The sequence below is a fragment of the Pseudorasbora parva genome, chromosome 15, assembly GCF_024679245.1.
Source record: "Pseudorasbora parva isolate DD20220531a chromosome 15, ASM2467924v1, whole genome shotgun sequence".
Classification (NCBI taxonomy): Eukaryota; Metazoa; Chordata; class Actinopteri; order Cypriniformes; family Gobionidae; genus Pseudorasbora; species Pseudorasbora parva.
The window spans coordinates 44607569-44621943 of NC_090186.1; the positions used below are offsets into that span (position 1 = coordinate 44607569).

A 14375-nucleotide genomic window follows, 5' to 3' on the forward strand; every position below is an offset into this window, starting at 1 on the left:
GCTTAAAGGGACAGTATGTACATCTGGCCGTTAGTGGACGCTTATTCAAAACAATAACAAAGGCGTAGCTTGATGATGGTGAATGAGTGTGGAATGATGGGAATTTAACATTCCCTGAACTTGAACTTTCCTACAATTGCGTTTGATCAGTTAAAATCGCATCATTATCACAAGTCTCAAGTCTTTAGGGTCAAAGTCAAGTCTCAAGTCTTTAGGGTCAAAGTCAAGTCTCAAGTCTTTAGGGTCTAAGTCAAGTCTCAAGTCTTTGGGATCCAAGTCAAGTCTCAAGTCTTTAGGGACCAAGTCAAGTCTCAAGTCTTTGGGATCCAAGTCAAGTCTCAAGTCTTTAGGGACCAAGTCAAGTCTCAAGTCTTTGGGATCCAAGTCAAGTCTCAAGTCTTTAGGGACCAAGTCAAGTCTCAAGTCTTTGGGGTCCAAGTCAAGTCTCAAGTCTTTAGGGTCCAAGTCAAGTCTCAAATCTTTGGGATCTAAGTCAAGTCTCAAGTCTTTAGGGTCCAAGTCAAGTCTCAAGTCTTTAGGGTCCAAGTCAAGTCTCAAGTCTTTAGGGTCCAAGTCAAGTCTCAAGCCTTTAGGGTCCAAGTCAAGTCTCAAGTCTTTAGGATCCAAGTCAAGTCTCAAGTCTTTAGGGGCCAAGTCAAGTCTCAAGTCTTTGGGGTCCAAGTCAAGTCTCAAGTCTTTAGGGGCCAAGTCAAGTCTTTAGGGACCAAGTCAAGTCTCAAGTCTTTAGGACCAAGTCAAGTCTCAAGTCTTTGGGATCCAAGTCAAGTCTCAAGTCTTTAGGGACCAAGTCAAGTCTCAAGTCTTTAGGGTCCAAGTCAAGTCTCAAGTCTTTAGGATCCATGTCAAGTCTCAAGTATTTAGGGTCCAAGTCAAGTCTCAAGACTTTAGGGTCCAAGTCAAGTCTCAAGTATTTAGGATCCAAGTCAAGTCTCAAGTCTTTAGGGTCCAAGTCAAGTCTCAAGTCTTTAGGGTCCAAGTCAAGTCTCAAGTCTTTAGGGGCCAAGTCAAGTCTTTAGGGACCAAGTCAAGTCTCAAGTCTTTAGGACCAAGTCAAGTCTCAAGTCTTTGGGATCCAAGTCAAGTCTCAAGTCTTTAGGGACCAAGTCAAGTCTCAAGTCTTTAGGGTCCAAGTCAAGTCTCAAGTCTTTAGGATCCATGTCAAGTCTCAAGTATTTAGGGTCCAAGTCAAGTCTCAAGACTTTAGGGTCCAAGTCAAGTCTCAAGTCTTTAGGATCCATGTCAAGTTTCAAGTCTTTGGGATCCATGTCAAGTCTCAAGTCTTTGGGATCCAAGTCAAGTCTCAAGTCTTTAGGATCCAAGTCAAGTCTCAAGTCTTTAGGTTCCAAGTCAAGTCTCAAGTCTTTAGGGACCAAGTCAAGTCTCAAGTCTTTAGGGTCCAAGTCAAGTCTCAAGTCTTTAGGATCCATGTCAAGTCTCAAGTATTTAGGGTCCAAGTCAAGTCTCAAGACTTTAGGGTCCAAGTCAAGTCTCAAGTATTTAGGGTCCAAGTCAAGTCTCAAGTCTTTAGGGTCCAAGTCAAGTCTCAAGCCTTTAGGGTCCAAGTCAAGTCTCAAGTCTTTAGGATCCAAGTCAAGTCTCAAGTCTTTAGGATCCATGTCAAGTCTCAAGTCTTTGGGGTCCAAGTCAAGTCTCAAGTCTTTAGGGTCCAAGTCAAGTCTCAAGTCTTTAGGGACCAAGTCAAGTCTCAAGTCTTTAGGACCAAGTCAAGTCTCAAGTCTTTGGGATCCAAGTCAAGTCTCAAGTCTTTAGGGACCAAGTCAAGTCTCAAGTCTTTAGGGTCCAAGTCAAGTCTCAAGTCTTTAGGGTCCAAGTCAAGTCTCAAGTCTTTAGGGTCCAAGTCAAGTCTCAAGCCTTTAGGGTCCAAGTCAAGGCTCAAGTCTTTAGGATCCAAGTCAAGTCTCAAGTCTTTAGGATCCATGTCAAGTCTCAAGTCTTTAGGGTCCAAGTCAAGTCTCAAGTCTTTAGGGTCCAAGTCAAGTCTCAAGTCTTTGGGATCCATGTCAAGTCTCAAGTCTTTGGGATCCAAGTCAAGTCTCAAGTCTTTAGGATCCAAGTCAAGTCTCAAGTCTTTAGGGTCCAAGTCAAGTCTCAAGTCTTTAGGATCCAAGTCAAGTCTCAAGTCTTTAGGATCCATGTCAAGTCTCAAGTCTTTGGGATCAAAGTCAAGTCTCAAGTCTTTGGGATCAAAGTCAAGTCTCAAGTCTTTGGGATCAAAGTCAAGTCTCAAGTCTTTGGGATCCATGTCAAGTCTCAAGTCTTTGGGATCCAAGTCAAGTCTCAAGTCTTTAGGATCCAAGTCAAGTCTCAAGTCTTTAGGGTCCAAGTCAAGTCTCAAGTCTTTAGGGTCCAAGTCAAGTCTCAAGTCTTTAGGATCCATGTCAAGTCTCAAGTCTTTGGGATCCATGTCAAGTCTCAAGTCTTTGGGATCCAAGTCAAGTCTCAAGTCTTTAGGATCCAAGTCAAGTCTCAAGTCTTTAGGTTCCAAGTCAAGTCTCAAGTCTTTAGGGTCCAAGTCAAGTCTCAAGTCTTTAGGGTCCAAGTCAAGTCTCAAGTCTTTGGGATCCATGTCAAGTCTCAAGTCTTTGGGATCCAAGTCAAGTCTCAAGTCTTTAGGATCCAAGTCAAGTCTCAAGTCTTTAGGATCCAAGTCAAGTCTCAAGTCTTTAGGATCCAAGTCAAGTCTCAAGTCTTTAGGATCCATGTCAAGTCTCAAGTCTTTGGGATCAAAGTCAAGTCTCAAGTCTTTGGGATCAAAGTCAAGTCTCAAGTCTTTGGGATCAAAGTCAAGTCTCAAGTCTTTGGGATCCATGTCAAGTCTCAAGTCTTTGGGATCCAAGTCAAGTCTCAAGTCTTTAGGATCCAAGTCAAGTCTCAAGTCTTTAGGGTCCAAGTCAAGTCTCAAGTCTTTAGGGTCCAAGTCAAGTCTCAAGTCTTTAGGGTCCAAGTCAAGTCTCAAGTCTTTAGGATCCATGTCAAGTCTCAAGTCTTTGGGATCCATGTCAAGTCTCAAGTCTTTGGGATCCAAGTCAAGTCTCAAGTCTTTAGGATCCAAGTCAAGTCTCAAGTCTTTAGGTTCCAAGTCAAGTCTCAAGTCTTTAGGGTCCAAGTCAAGTCTCAAGTCTTTAGGGACCAAGTCAAGTCTCAAGTCTTTAGGGTCCAAGTCAAGTCTCAAGTCTTTAGGGTCCAAGTCAAGTCTCAATATCTAAAACTTCTTAAATCAAGACCCATTTACTAGATGAGTAAAATTAAATAAGATATTTTTGCTTGTTTTCTGGGGAAAAATATCAAAATGAAGTGAGTTTTTGCTTAAAACAGGAAAAATGATCTGCCAGTGGGGTAAGAAAAAATCTTATTTCTGTTTGAGACGGAAACAAGAAACAAGATTATTTTTCTCACCCCATTGGCAGATCATTTTGCCTGTTTTAAGCAAAAACACTCTTCATTTTGATTTTATTTTCAACAAAACAAATTCGTTTTACTTATATTTGCATGTTATCACTATTTTGATTAATTTCTATGTAAAGCACTTTGAATTGCCATTGTGTCTGAAATATGCTATGCAAATAAAATCGCCTTGCCTATATAGTAAATGCATCTTGTTTTAAGAATTGTTAGATATTTAGACTAGAAACAAGACAAAATTACTGAGTACACTGCAAAAAATGCTCTTCTTACTCAGTATTTTTGTCTTGTTTCTAGTCCAAACATCTACAAATTCTTAAAACAAGAAGTATTTAATAGACAAGCAAAAGTAATTGTCTTGTTTTGGGAAAATAACTCAAAATGAAGAGAGTTTTTGCTTAAAATAAGATAAATAATCTGCCAATGGGGTGAGAAAAATAATCTTGTTTTCTGTTTGAATTAAGATTATTTTTCTCACCCCATTGGCAGATTATTTATCTTATTTTAAGTAAAAACAAGACAATAATTTTTACTTGTCAAGTAAATGTTTCTTAAATGTAAGAATCTTTAGATGTTTGGACTAGAAACAAGACAAAAATACTGAGTAAGAAAAGCATTTTCTGCAGTGCATGATGTGATGTACACATATTGTGGATGATGACTCAAACATAACGTCCTTCTGCTCCTCTATAGGGAACAATGACTAATCCAAGATGAAGACTAGTAAGACATTATCTGTGCGGCTCACACGGCTGCGAGCAGAAACACACGTGATTCGCCGGCGGTTAAAGCGCTCAATCCTTGGGCCAAATTTGCACGTGCTGTTAAAAAACTCTTAGAAAATCATTCCTCCTGCGGCCCACAATGCCGTCTTCCTCCCACATCAACACTGCCCTGACACACACACTCCCAACTGGAGGCCAGTGCAAAACACACACACATACATACACAGTTTGAGCTCTCACATTCAGTGTGTTTGACACACACACACACGTGTGTCGTCCACATGTTAAATGAGCGTGTGGAGTTAATTAGACTACATTCTTAGCATGTAATGCGCCTCATTTGGGTCATTAAGGAGCTTTTGTCACATGCTTTTATCTAGATGGAGAAAATACGGAGACATGCACTCTGAAACAAAGCCACAAACACACATGTGTGTTTTAAACCTGTCAGGGACAACTTTGTGTTAAATGTGTGTCCTTTTGGCACGTCGCCTTCACACGGACATCACGTGGCTGGATCAAACTGGACCGAGGCGTTTTGGGTCTTTGTTTTGTCATCCTTCCTGACAACGTGAGAAATTTGGACAGCAAATCTTGCATGAAAACATCAGTGTGTGTTTGTTAGCAGACGTGTGCATGTGCATTTCTTCATGTGTGCAGTCAGTGGGGTATTTCTAGCAAGTGCATTAGATAAAAGTGTTCAGCTTTCCGGGAGCTTTTAAAGAAATGAATACTTTCATCAAGCTAGGATGCATAACACTGACCAAAAGTGACCGTAAAGACATTTATAGTGTCACACTGCAAAAAATGCTCTTCTTCCTCAGTATTTTTGTCTTGTTTCTAGTCCAAACATCTAAAAATTCTTAAAAGAAGAAGTATTTACTAGACAAGTAAAAGTAATTGTCTTGTGTGGTGTGACAGGCAGCGGGGCGAGGGACCGCGAGAGCGGGCCGGTGATTAATGTTGACAAGTGCCAGCTGCGTGGCACACCGGTCTCGTCTCGCGGCCATGTGACGGGAGCATATAAGGAGGAGCAAGGGCTGCGGAAGACGAGAGAGGACCAGTCCTGGAGTTTATGTTTAGTTTTGTTTTACGTGTTATTATGTGTTAGTGGGCAGTCGTCCGTGAGGGGCTGCCCGCGGTTTTACTTTCGTTTTGTTTATTTATTTTGAAATAAATGTTGTTGGACGTTCACCGGTTCCCACCTCCTTCCTTCCCATCTACGAACCGTATTACATCTTGTTTTGGGGAAAATAACTCTAAATGAAGAGAGTTTTTGCTTAAAATAAGATCAATAATCTGCCAATGGGGTGAGAAAAATAATCTTAATTCAAACAGAAAACAAGATTATTTTTCTCACCCCATTGGCAGATTATTTATCTTATTTTAAGCAAAAACTCTCTTCATTTTGAGTTATTTTTTCCCCAAAACAAAACAATAATTTTTACTTGTCAAGTAAATGTTTCTAAATGTAAGAATTTTTTGATGTTTGGACTAGAAACAAGACAAAAATACTAAATAAGAAAAGCATTTTTTCAGCCGTATTTATATAATTTTTTACCTCAAATAGAACGCTATATCCAACAGCCTGGAACGTGTTTCGCTTCCACTAAGGAAGGTCAATAATACACACTCTGGCGTCGTTTATGTGTAAAGACATCACTTCCGGTATACACAATCTGCCGTAGTTTACGCCAATGCCAGAAGTGAACTTAGTACACGCCGTCACGAATAATCCCAGTACTCGTAAACAAATAATACCAGAGCGTGAATTATTGACCTTATACCGGAAGTGAAGCGCGCTCCAGGCTGTTGGATATAGCGCTATATTTGAGGTAAAAAATTATATAAATACGGCTCGATTTCTCACACAAACTGACCGTTTTATGTTTTAAGACATCAGTGTGTCGTCATGAGCCACAGGGCTCTGTGTGCATGTTCTCCAAGCATGGTTTTTTTTTGCTCTCATAGAGTTGTTCCCCATTCACATCATTAGGGACTTTAAGCAACAGCCACTGATGGAACGGCAACGGCGTTCTGGCGTTCTATTGCGCATGCGCGACTTTAACTGCTACTTCGTGACGCTCTACTGTAACCGTCTACTACGGGAGAACAGCTGATTTGCCGTAGTCATTAATACGTGACAGATTAGATAAGTAAATATAGTCTATTTTGCGTTCTTTGGCTACGGCAGTTAAAAGTTTATTTCCGGTCGCTGTTGCCGTTCCATCAGTGGCTGTTGCTTAAAGTCCCTAATATATGACCGACACACAGCAACGGCTGAGTTAAAAATCTTCATTTGTGTTCTCCTGAAGAAACAAACACACCTATGATGCCCTGGGGGTCAGCAGATAAACATCACAGGCTCATTTATGGCTGAACTATCCCTTTAAACATGACATTTAATTCTTCTTGTGTCCATCTAATGGGCGATCTGTGGTCTAATGATTCTATTGTTGCCTACCCAATCATTTTGACTGAAGGCAAAGTGAAGTTTCATAACTTTATATTTTTAAGGATATAAAAATATACATGCAGTGAAGATCCAGGTCATCCAGGTGATGTTAGTGCGTTGGCTCAACCACATTTGTGTGGCTGTTAATGCTTAATATTTTTTTTTAATGAAAATAAAAAGAGGCAGAGTGGTGTTTTATGGCATATTTCTCATGGAGCGCCTTGAACGCGCGTCTATTTCACTTCAAATGCTCGATTTCTACGCACGTCCAATTAGCTGCGGATGCACGAATGGATTAAAAATGTTCACGCGTCAAACTAGACGCGATTTTGATGCTCTATTAGCGCTCGGTGTGAACGTAGCATGAGTGTGTTGGGAATGCGGAGTCTCACCTTGACGAGGTTGAGGATGATGATGGGCGATCCAAACCTCTGCAGCATCTGATCGAAGTGAAGAGCGGCGACATGAGCATACGGGTCGGCCTGGTCCACTGTACGAGAGAACAACAGCATTTAAAGGCTTTACACACACACACACACACATAGACAGGTGAACAACTTACAGGTTGATTTGGTCAAGATTTCACAAGGATGACATGAAACCAGTCATTTTTGAAAGCGGTGTTTGCATGCAATTTGACTTTTTAACTTTAGTAAGTGTGTAATGTCGCTGCTTGAGCATAAACAGTCTCTGCAAAGTTACAGCGCTGAAAGTTCACTGCAAACGGAGATATTGTCTTTTAAAGTTACGGCAGTTTATTGCCTACAAAAATGGCCACTTTGGACTACAACGAGCTTCTTCCTGGGTTGGTGACATCATAAACCCTCGCTAGTCTCCGCAGATGTGACTTCTGGCCGTAATGGGAAGGGACGTGGCCTTAACCTGTGCTTCAACCAATAAAAATACAGGAAACTACATTTAGCCATCTGACCAATCTAAGACCATTGCGTTTATCAGAGGGAGGGGCTTCATAGAAGCAGGAAGCAAACGAGCCGCTCAAACCACAGACAGCGGTGTGGAATAAAGGGAGGATAGAAGAAAAATACGGCGTTTAAAAAAGACGAAGTATTAAGACATGTTATACTGCGCCCCATAAACACAACCAAACCTAGAAAAAAAACACGGAACCACCGCTTTAAAACAAGTCAAATCATAATCAACTTCACCTTTAAATGGTTACTGGAAAATAAGCATGAAAATGGTCTTCGCAATCCTACAAAATATTTTATATTACATGGCAGATACAGACCATAATGAAGCATTGAATGAAAATCAGCTCATGAAAAAGTTCAATTCTGTACAACTTGGCAACTCTATAAAATCCTCTTTAGCTGTATATTTCATAAAAAATGTTGGTTGATTCCAATCAACACCAGTTTTATGTTTATAGACACTACCAGTCAAATGCTTGGACACATTTTCCCATTCTCACATACAGATTATAAATTTACACTGATGATCTCTTCATCACGGCTCCTGTTAGTGGGTGGGATATATTAGGCAGCAAGTGAACATTTAGTCCTCAGAGTTGATGTGTGTGAAGCAGGAGAAATGGGCAAGCGTAATGATTTGAGCGAGTTTGGCCAGATTGTGACGGCTAGACGACTGGGTCAGAGCATCTCCAAAACTGCAGCTCTTGTGGGCTGTTCCCGGTCTGCAGTGGTCAGTATCTATCAAAAGTGCTCCAAGGAAGGACCAGTGGAGAACCGGCCACAGGGTCATGGGCGGCCAAGGCTCAGTTTGTTGCGTATGAGGAGTCCATGCCTCGACGGGTCAGGGCTATTTCGGCAGCAAAAATAAAGTCTACTACTACTTAACTACAATATTAGGGTCATAATGTTATGCCTGTTTGGTAATTTTTGACTTTGATCAGTCAATTATGCAAACTGCATCAAATATGAGACAAACTTACTTTCTGCTGTAAAAAATGACGGTGTCATAATTCATATAGAGTTCAATAAGTGACGATGTTGACAATTTCATCAATTATGAAAGAAATTTGATTCCGCTAGAAAGCAGCGCTATAGAAGACAATCCGCTTGTTAAATCGTGACGTAAGGAACGCCGTTTCTGGGTCCAAGCCTCAACTCGTTTCCCTCGAGAATGCCATTGACGCCCGTTTATGAGCGCTATTTTTTCATATTAAACATCAAACATTTAAAAAAGTTAAACATTTTAAATACTTAAAGTCTACACAACAGTCTCTATGGTCACAGCGCTACAGACATTAATATTTTAACGATTTATAAAAGATGAATCACTGTCTGGCCATCTGGGATTTTGTTATGGAGAAAAAGGTTATTATTATATCTTTTTTGTAGTATCACAGCACATTGTGTGTGTATATTAGCATCGTTTGTAGTTTTATTTGGGTATAAGATGTTTTTGGACCCGGAAGCGCTGCCGCTTGACGTCAGCCTTAACAACCGGATAGTGTCTAAATTCAGTTTAAGTTCTGTTCCCATCTACGGTTAAATTGATAATATTAATTAATATAAAAAGTCATTTTTGTAATTTTATGGCTTAGTATCTCTCCTATTTTTAGGTTTATTTCATAATTATGACTTTTGTTCTTATGTGAAGTGGGCTTTCATAAGAAAATGTCACGAACCCCTATGTGGGTCATAAGTCTGCCACAATCTAACCATCGAGTTACAAACCTATAAACAGATTAGAGCACAACACACAAAACACTTCTAGAAGTAGGTTATGAGAACGAGGTTCTCTTGCATACACAAATCTCCCCTTTCTTTACACGGATTCATTAACGCCGCACAAAGCATATTCAATCAAATGCTTGTTCACTGAAAAGTCCTTCAAGCAGGTCAGACAAAGCTCGTGAAAATGGCAGCGTGATGCACACTAGCGATGAAAGAGAAAAACCACGACTCATTATATCGCGCCACCCCAAACAATCAATGAGAGCGGGCCAAAAATCAAGCCTTGCGTAACACCCTTTCTCCTGTTTTTGTTTAGCAGAAAATCAATATGTTATCTTAGTCAGCCCCACAACTGACCTAATTACAGAAAACATTCTCCACAAACCCTCGTCTTCTTCTGACAGGAGGACATTGCATCAGGCAAATTGCGTAACGTATTAAGATGAGAGGATTACGAGTCAGGAAATGAAGAAAATCGCATATAATTCATCATAAATACTGTAAGAGCGTTGGGTTGCATCCGGGTGTCATTTTTGATATAATCAAACAGTTCCTGTCAAACAGATTTTAAAAAAACGAGACCAACATGATGTTTTTGTCTGGATTGGAGTTACAGGGTCCGTTCAATTTGCCAAAAAACTGAGTAAGAAAAAGTTCATAAAAAAAAAAAGAAGGGTATTTTATTCATAAAATGACTACCGATTCAGATACTAATAATATGCAGTAATAACTATTAAGTGCAGATACTAATAGTATTTCTTGTTTTTTTATTGGAAATTTAACAGTAAAGCACTGAGCTTGAACTGATATGCCGATAAAACTAACTTTTATTAACAAAAGTAATATGCAAAAAAAATCATTTTTATAGGGAAAATGTAAATATTCCACTCTTATTAATGTACTAATGTTCTTCTATAGTCTCACACTGAACCCACTGACAGCTTCGACGGTTATAAAAGGACTTGTTTTCTGTGTAATTCAGTCACAATTCGAAGAAAAGTTTAGAAAAGTTTTGTCTTGGTCTCAACCCCATAAAGTCTGGGTCTTAACTCGGCCTCGCTCTGTCTTGGTCTTGTCTTGGTCTCAACCCCACAAAGTCTTGGTTTTGTCTTGTCTCAACTCCACAAAGTCTTGGTTTTGTCTTGTCTCAACTCCACAAAGTCTTGGTTTTGTCTTGGTCTCAACTCCACAAAGTCTTGGTTTTGTCTTGGTCTCAACCCCATAAAGTCTTGGTTTTGTCTTGGTCACAACTCCACAAAGTCTTGGTCTTAACTTGGCCTCACCCTGTCTTGGTCTCAACTCCACAAAGTCTTGGTCTTGTCTTGGTCTCAACCCCACAAAGTCTTGGTTTTGTCTTGGTCTCAACCCCATAAAGTCTTGGTTTTGTCTTGGTCTCAACACCACAAAGTCTTGGTCTTGTCTTGGTCTCAACACCACAAAGTCTTGGTTTTGTCTTGGTCTCAACTCCACAAAGTCTTGGTTTTGTCTTGGTCTCTACCCCACAAAGTCTTGGTTCTGTCTTGGTCTCAACTCCACAAAGTCTTGGTTTTGTCTTGGTCTCAACCCCAGAAAGTCTTGGTCTTAACTTGGCCTCACCCTGTCTTGGTCTCAACCCCAGAAAGTCTTGGTTTTGTCTTGGTCTCAACCACACAAAGTCTTGGTCTTGTCTTGGTCTCAACCCCACAAAGTCTTGGTTTTGTCTTGGTCTCACCCCCTATTGGTCTTGTCTTGGTCTCAACCCCACAAAGTCTTGGTTTTGTCTTGGTCTCACCCTGTCTTGGTCTTGTCTTGGTCTCAACCCCACAAAGTCTTGGTTTTGTCTTGTCTCAACTCCACAAAGTCTTGGTTTTGTCTTGGTCTCAACTCCACAAAGTCTTGGTTTTGTCTTGGTCTCAACCCCATAAAGTCTTGGTTTTGTCTTGGTCTCAACTCCACAAAGTCTTGGTTTTGTCTTGGTCTCAACCCCATAAAGTCTTGGTCTTAACTTGGCCTCACCCTGTCTTGGTCTCAACTCCACAAAGTCTTGGTCTTGTCTTGGTCTCAACCCCACAAAGTCTTGGTTTTGTCTTGGTCTCAACCCCATAAAGTCTTGGTTTTGTCTTGGTCTCAACACCACAAAGTCTTGGTTTTGTCTTGGTCTCAACACCACAAAGTCTTGGTCTTGTCTTGGTCTCAACACCACAAAGTCTTGGTTTTGTCTTGGTCTCAACTCCACAAAGTCTTGGTTTTGTCTTGGTCTCTACCCCACAAAGTCTTGGTTCTGTCTTGGTCTCAACTCCACAAAGTCTTGGTTTTGTCTTGGTCTCAACCCCAGAAAGTCTTGGTCTTAACTTGGCCTCACCCTGTCTTGGTCTCAACCCCAGAAAGTCTTGGTTTTGTCTTGGTCTCAACCCCATACATTCTTGGTCTTAACTCGGCCTCGCCCTGTCTTGGTCTCTACCCCACAAAGTCTTGGTTCTGTCTTGGTCTCAACTCCACAAAGTCTTGGTTTTGTCTTGGTCTCTACCCCACAAAGTCTTGGTTCTGTCTTGGTCTCAACTCCACAAAGTCTTGGTTTTGTCTTGGTCTCAACCCCAAAAAGTCTTGGTCTTAACTTGGCCTCACCCTGTCTTGGTCTCAACCCCAGAAAGTCTTGGTTTTGTCTTGGTCTCAACCCCAGAAAGTCTTGGTCTTAACTTGGCCTCACCCTGTCTTGGTCTCTACCCCACAAAGTCTTGGTTCTGTCTTGGTCTCAACTCCACAAAGTCTTGGTTTTGTCTTGGTCTCAACCCCAGAAAGTCTTGGTCTTAACTTGGCCTCACCCTGTCTTGGTCTCAACCCCATAAAGTCTTGGTTTTGTCTTGGTCTCAACCCCACAAACTATTGGCCTTAACTCGGCCTCGCCCTTTTGAGTTTTGCCGACAGACGGAGTCTCGTAATTCTCTATGGAGGAAAAGCCCTGCATAACAATATATACCAACAATACCTAACCTCCGGTGATCTTACCAGAACTTTGCCAGACGGAAAGGCGCAGCGCCGAACTCTGGTCTCAGGGAGAACTATTGCAGTGGCAGATAGGCCTACCACAGACATTAAAAGATGCGCAGCCAGAAGAAACGCATCACCCGAGCTCATTTACGCTCAAGTGTTCTGATTTACTTAGCTCATATTTACTGTTTAGTGGAGGCAATCCAGAATTACTGTTGGTGAAACTATAATCAGACCGACCCCCAAAAAAACTCTTCGGATCTGCACGATTCACACAAGTCACCCGAACTGACATGAAAAAAGCGGGAGGCGCCGAAAAGTGCACTGTTTGCATCCCTGCTACCCCATAAAGTCTTTTTCTCGACTCCGTCACACCCTGTCTTGTCTTGGTCTCAGCCCCATAAAGTCTTGGTCTTGACTCTGACTCAACCTGTTAATTTTTTTCTAGGCTCTGTTTTAATGATTCAGTTTTTAAAAAGCATGTCTAATTAATTGAAATCTTGAAAAAGACAGCAATTTATAATTTTTTGTACAAAAAGTACATTTGCATGATATTGAATTTAAGACTATCTGCTCCAATTGAAGACTTTTTCAAGACCCAGGGAAACCCTATTCAGGGATTGACAATAAGGACCGGGAAGCATGAAAGATGCTCGGGACAAATAACGTGTTATTAAGTTTTGTCAATTTAAACATTAAAGCAATTTTAAATAATTTAAGAGGTGGAAAAACTCAATTCGACAAGCTCTGCAGTGCTTTCACTGCAAAAAAATGCTTTTCTTACTTAGTATTTTTGTCTTGTTTCTAGTCAAAATATCTAAAAATGATTACATTAAGAAACATTTACTAGACAAGTACAAATTATTGTCTTGTTTTGGGAAAAATAACTCAAAATGAAGAGAGTTTTTGCTTAAAATAAGATAAATAATCTGCCAATGGGGTGAGAAAAATAATCTTGTTTTCTGTTTGAATTAAGATTATTTTTCTCACCCCATTGGCAGATTATTTATCTTATTTTAAGCAAAAACTCTCTTCATTTTGAGTTATTTTTCCAAAAACAAGACCATTACTTTGCTTGTCTAGTAAATGTTTCTTAATGTAAGAGTTTTTAGATATTTTGACTAGAAACAAGACAAAAATACTGAGTAAGAAGAGCATGTTTTGCAGTGTTCAAAGCATTGATGCATCACAAGCAATTTGTGTTGGACAGGAATCTCTTGTTCAAAGCGGAAACGTCCAACCCAAACACACACACACACACGGCGAGGTCGCTGACGGTAACCAATCTAAGATAAGAAGCGAGCGCGCAGCTGGATCAGCGTGTGTCTGCCTGAGCCGCTGTGCATATGAAATGTCATCTTGCTCTGGAGGAGAAGCGGTGAAATGGGTTCAGAAGCCACAAAATGAGTGCATGCAGGGAAAAAATAATGCAAGAGCAGATGAGAGATCCTCGGGCGGCCCCAGGGATGTCATTAAACAGAAAATAATCTGCTAATACATATAAAAACCATAAGTAGGAAATGATGTTCACAAATTACTTGAAAACCTGTTTTGAGGTTAAACTGGGTTGGAAAAATCTAACCATTTTTGGTTCCTCCAACTCAAAAACCTCAATATAACCTAGGGCTGGGCGATATGGCCTAAAAATGATCTCGATAAAATCTCTTCATATCCGTCTATATTGATAATTATCACGATAAATGTCAAATATTTCTTTCTTTGTTAAATTTAAAGGCAGATTTTTGCTCCTAAGTGGAAGTTAAGACTGTTAATTGTGGTTTTAAGCTTCTTTTTATTGTCAGAATATGACAAACACCTCATGTTTTTGAATTCCTTACAAAATCAACTTCTTAATAGAAAAATTTCCGTCGGCAGGCTGGTGAATCTCAAATAGTGAAACAATATTCCTTTCTTGATCTGGGTGTGCACATGTATGTGTGTGTGTGTGTGTGTGTGTGTGGTTTGCGCTTATATCCACCAATCGTGTGGGTTACACAATACAAAAATAATATTCCAATCAATCGCAGGTGGATGAGAAATAAATCATTGTGTTTGTTTGATGAAGACGTTTAGCGAGCTCAGTGAGAGAATCATTCCGGTACCGCTTTTAAAACAATCCCTCAT

At 40.4% G+C, this 14375-nt stretch overlaps 1 protein-coding gene across 2 annotated transcripts in view; it reads right to left on the bottom strand.

Annotated features, from left to right (window-relative positions):
* Nucleotides 1-14375, bottom strand: part of fig4a (FIG4 phosphoinositide 5-phosphatase a) — a 130912-nt gene that overhangs the window by 65023 nt on the left and 51514 nt on the right. For both annotated transcript variants that reach the window (XM_067418332.1, XM_067418331.1), the window contains exon 11: nucleotides 7017-7114. In XM_067418332.1, coding sequence (XP_067274433.1) covers nucleotides 7017-7114 — 98 coding nt within the window. The remainder of the gene's footprint in view (nucleotides 1-7016; nucleotides 7115-14375) is intronic.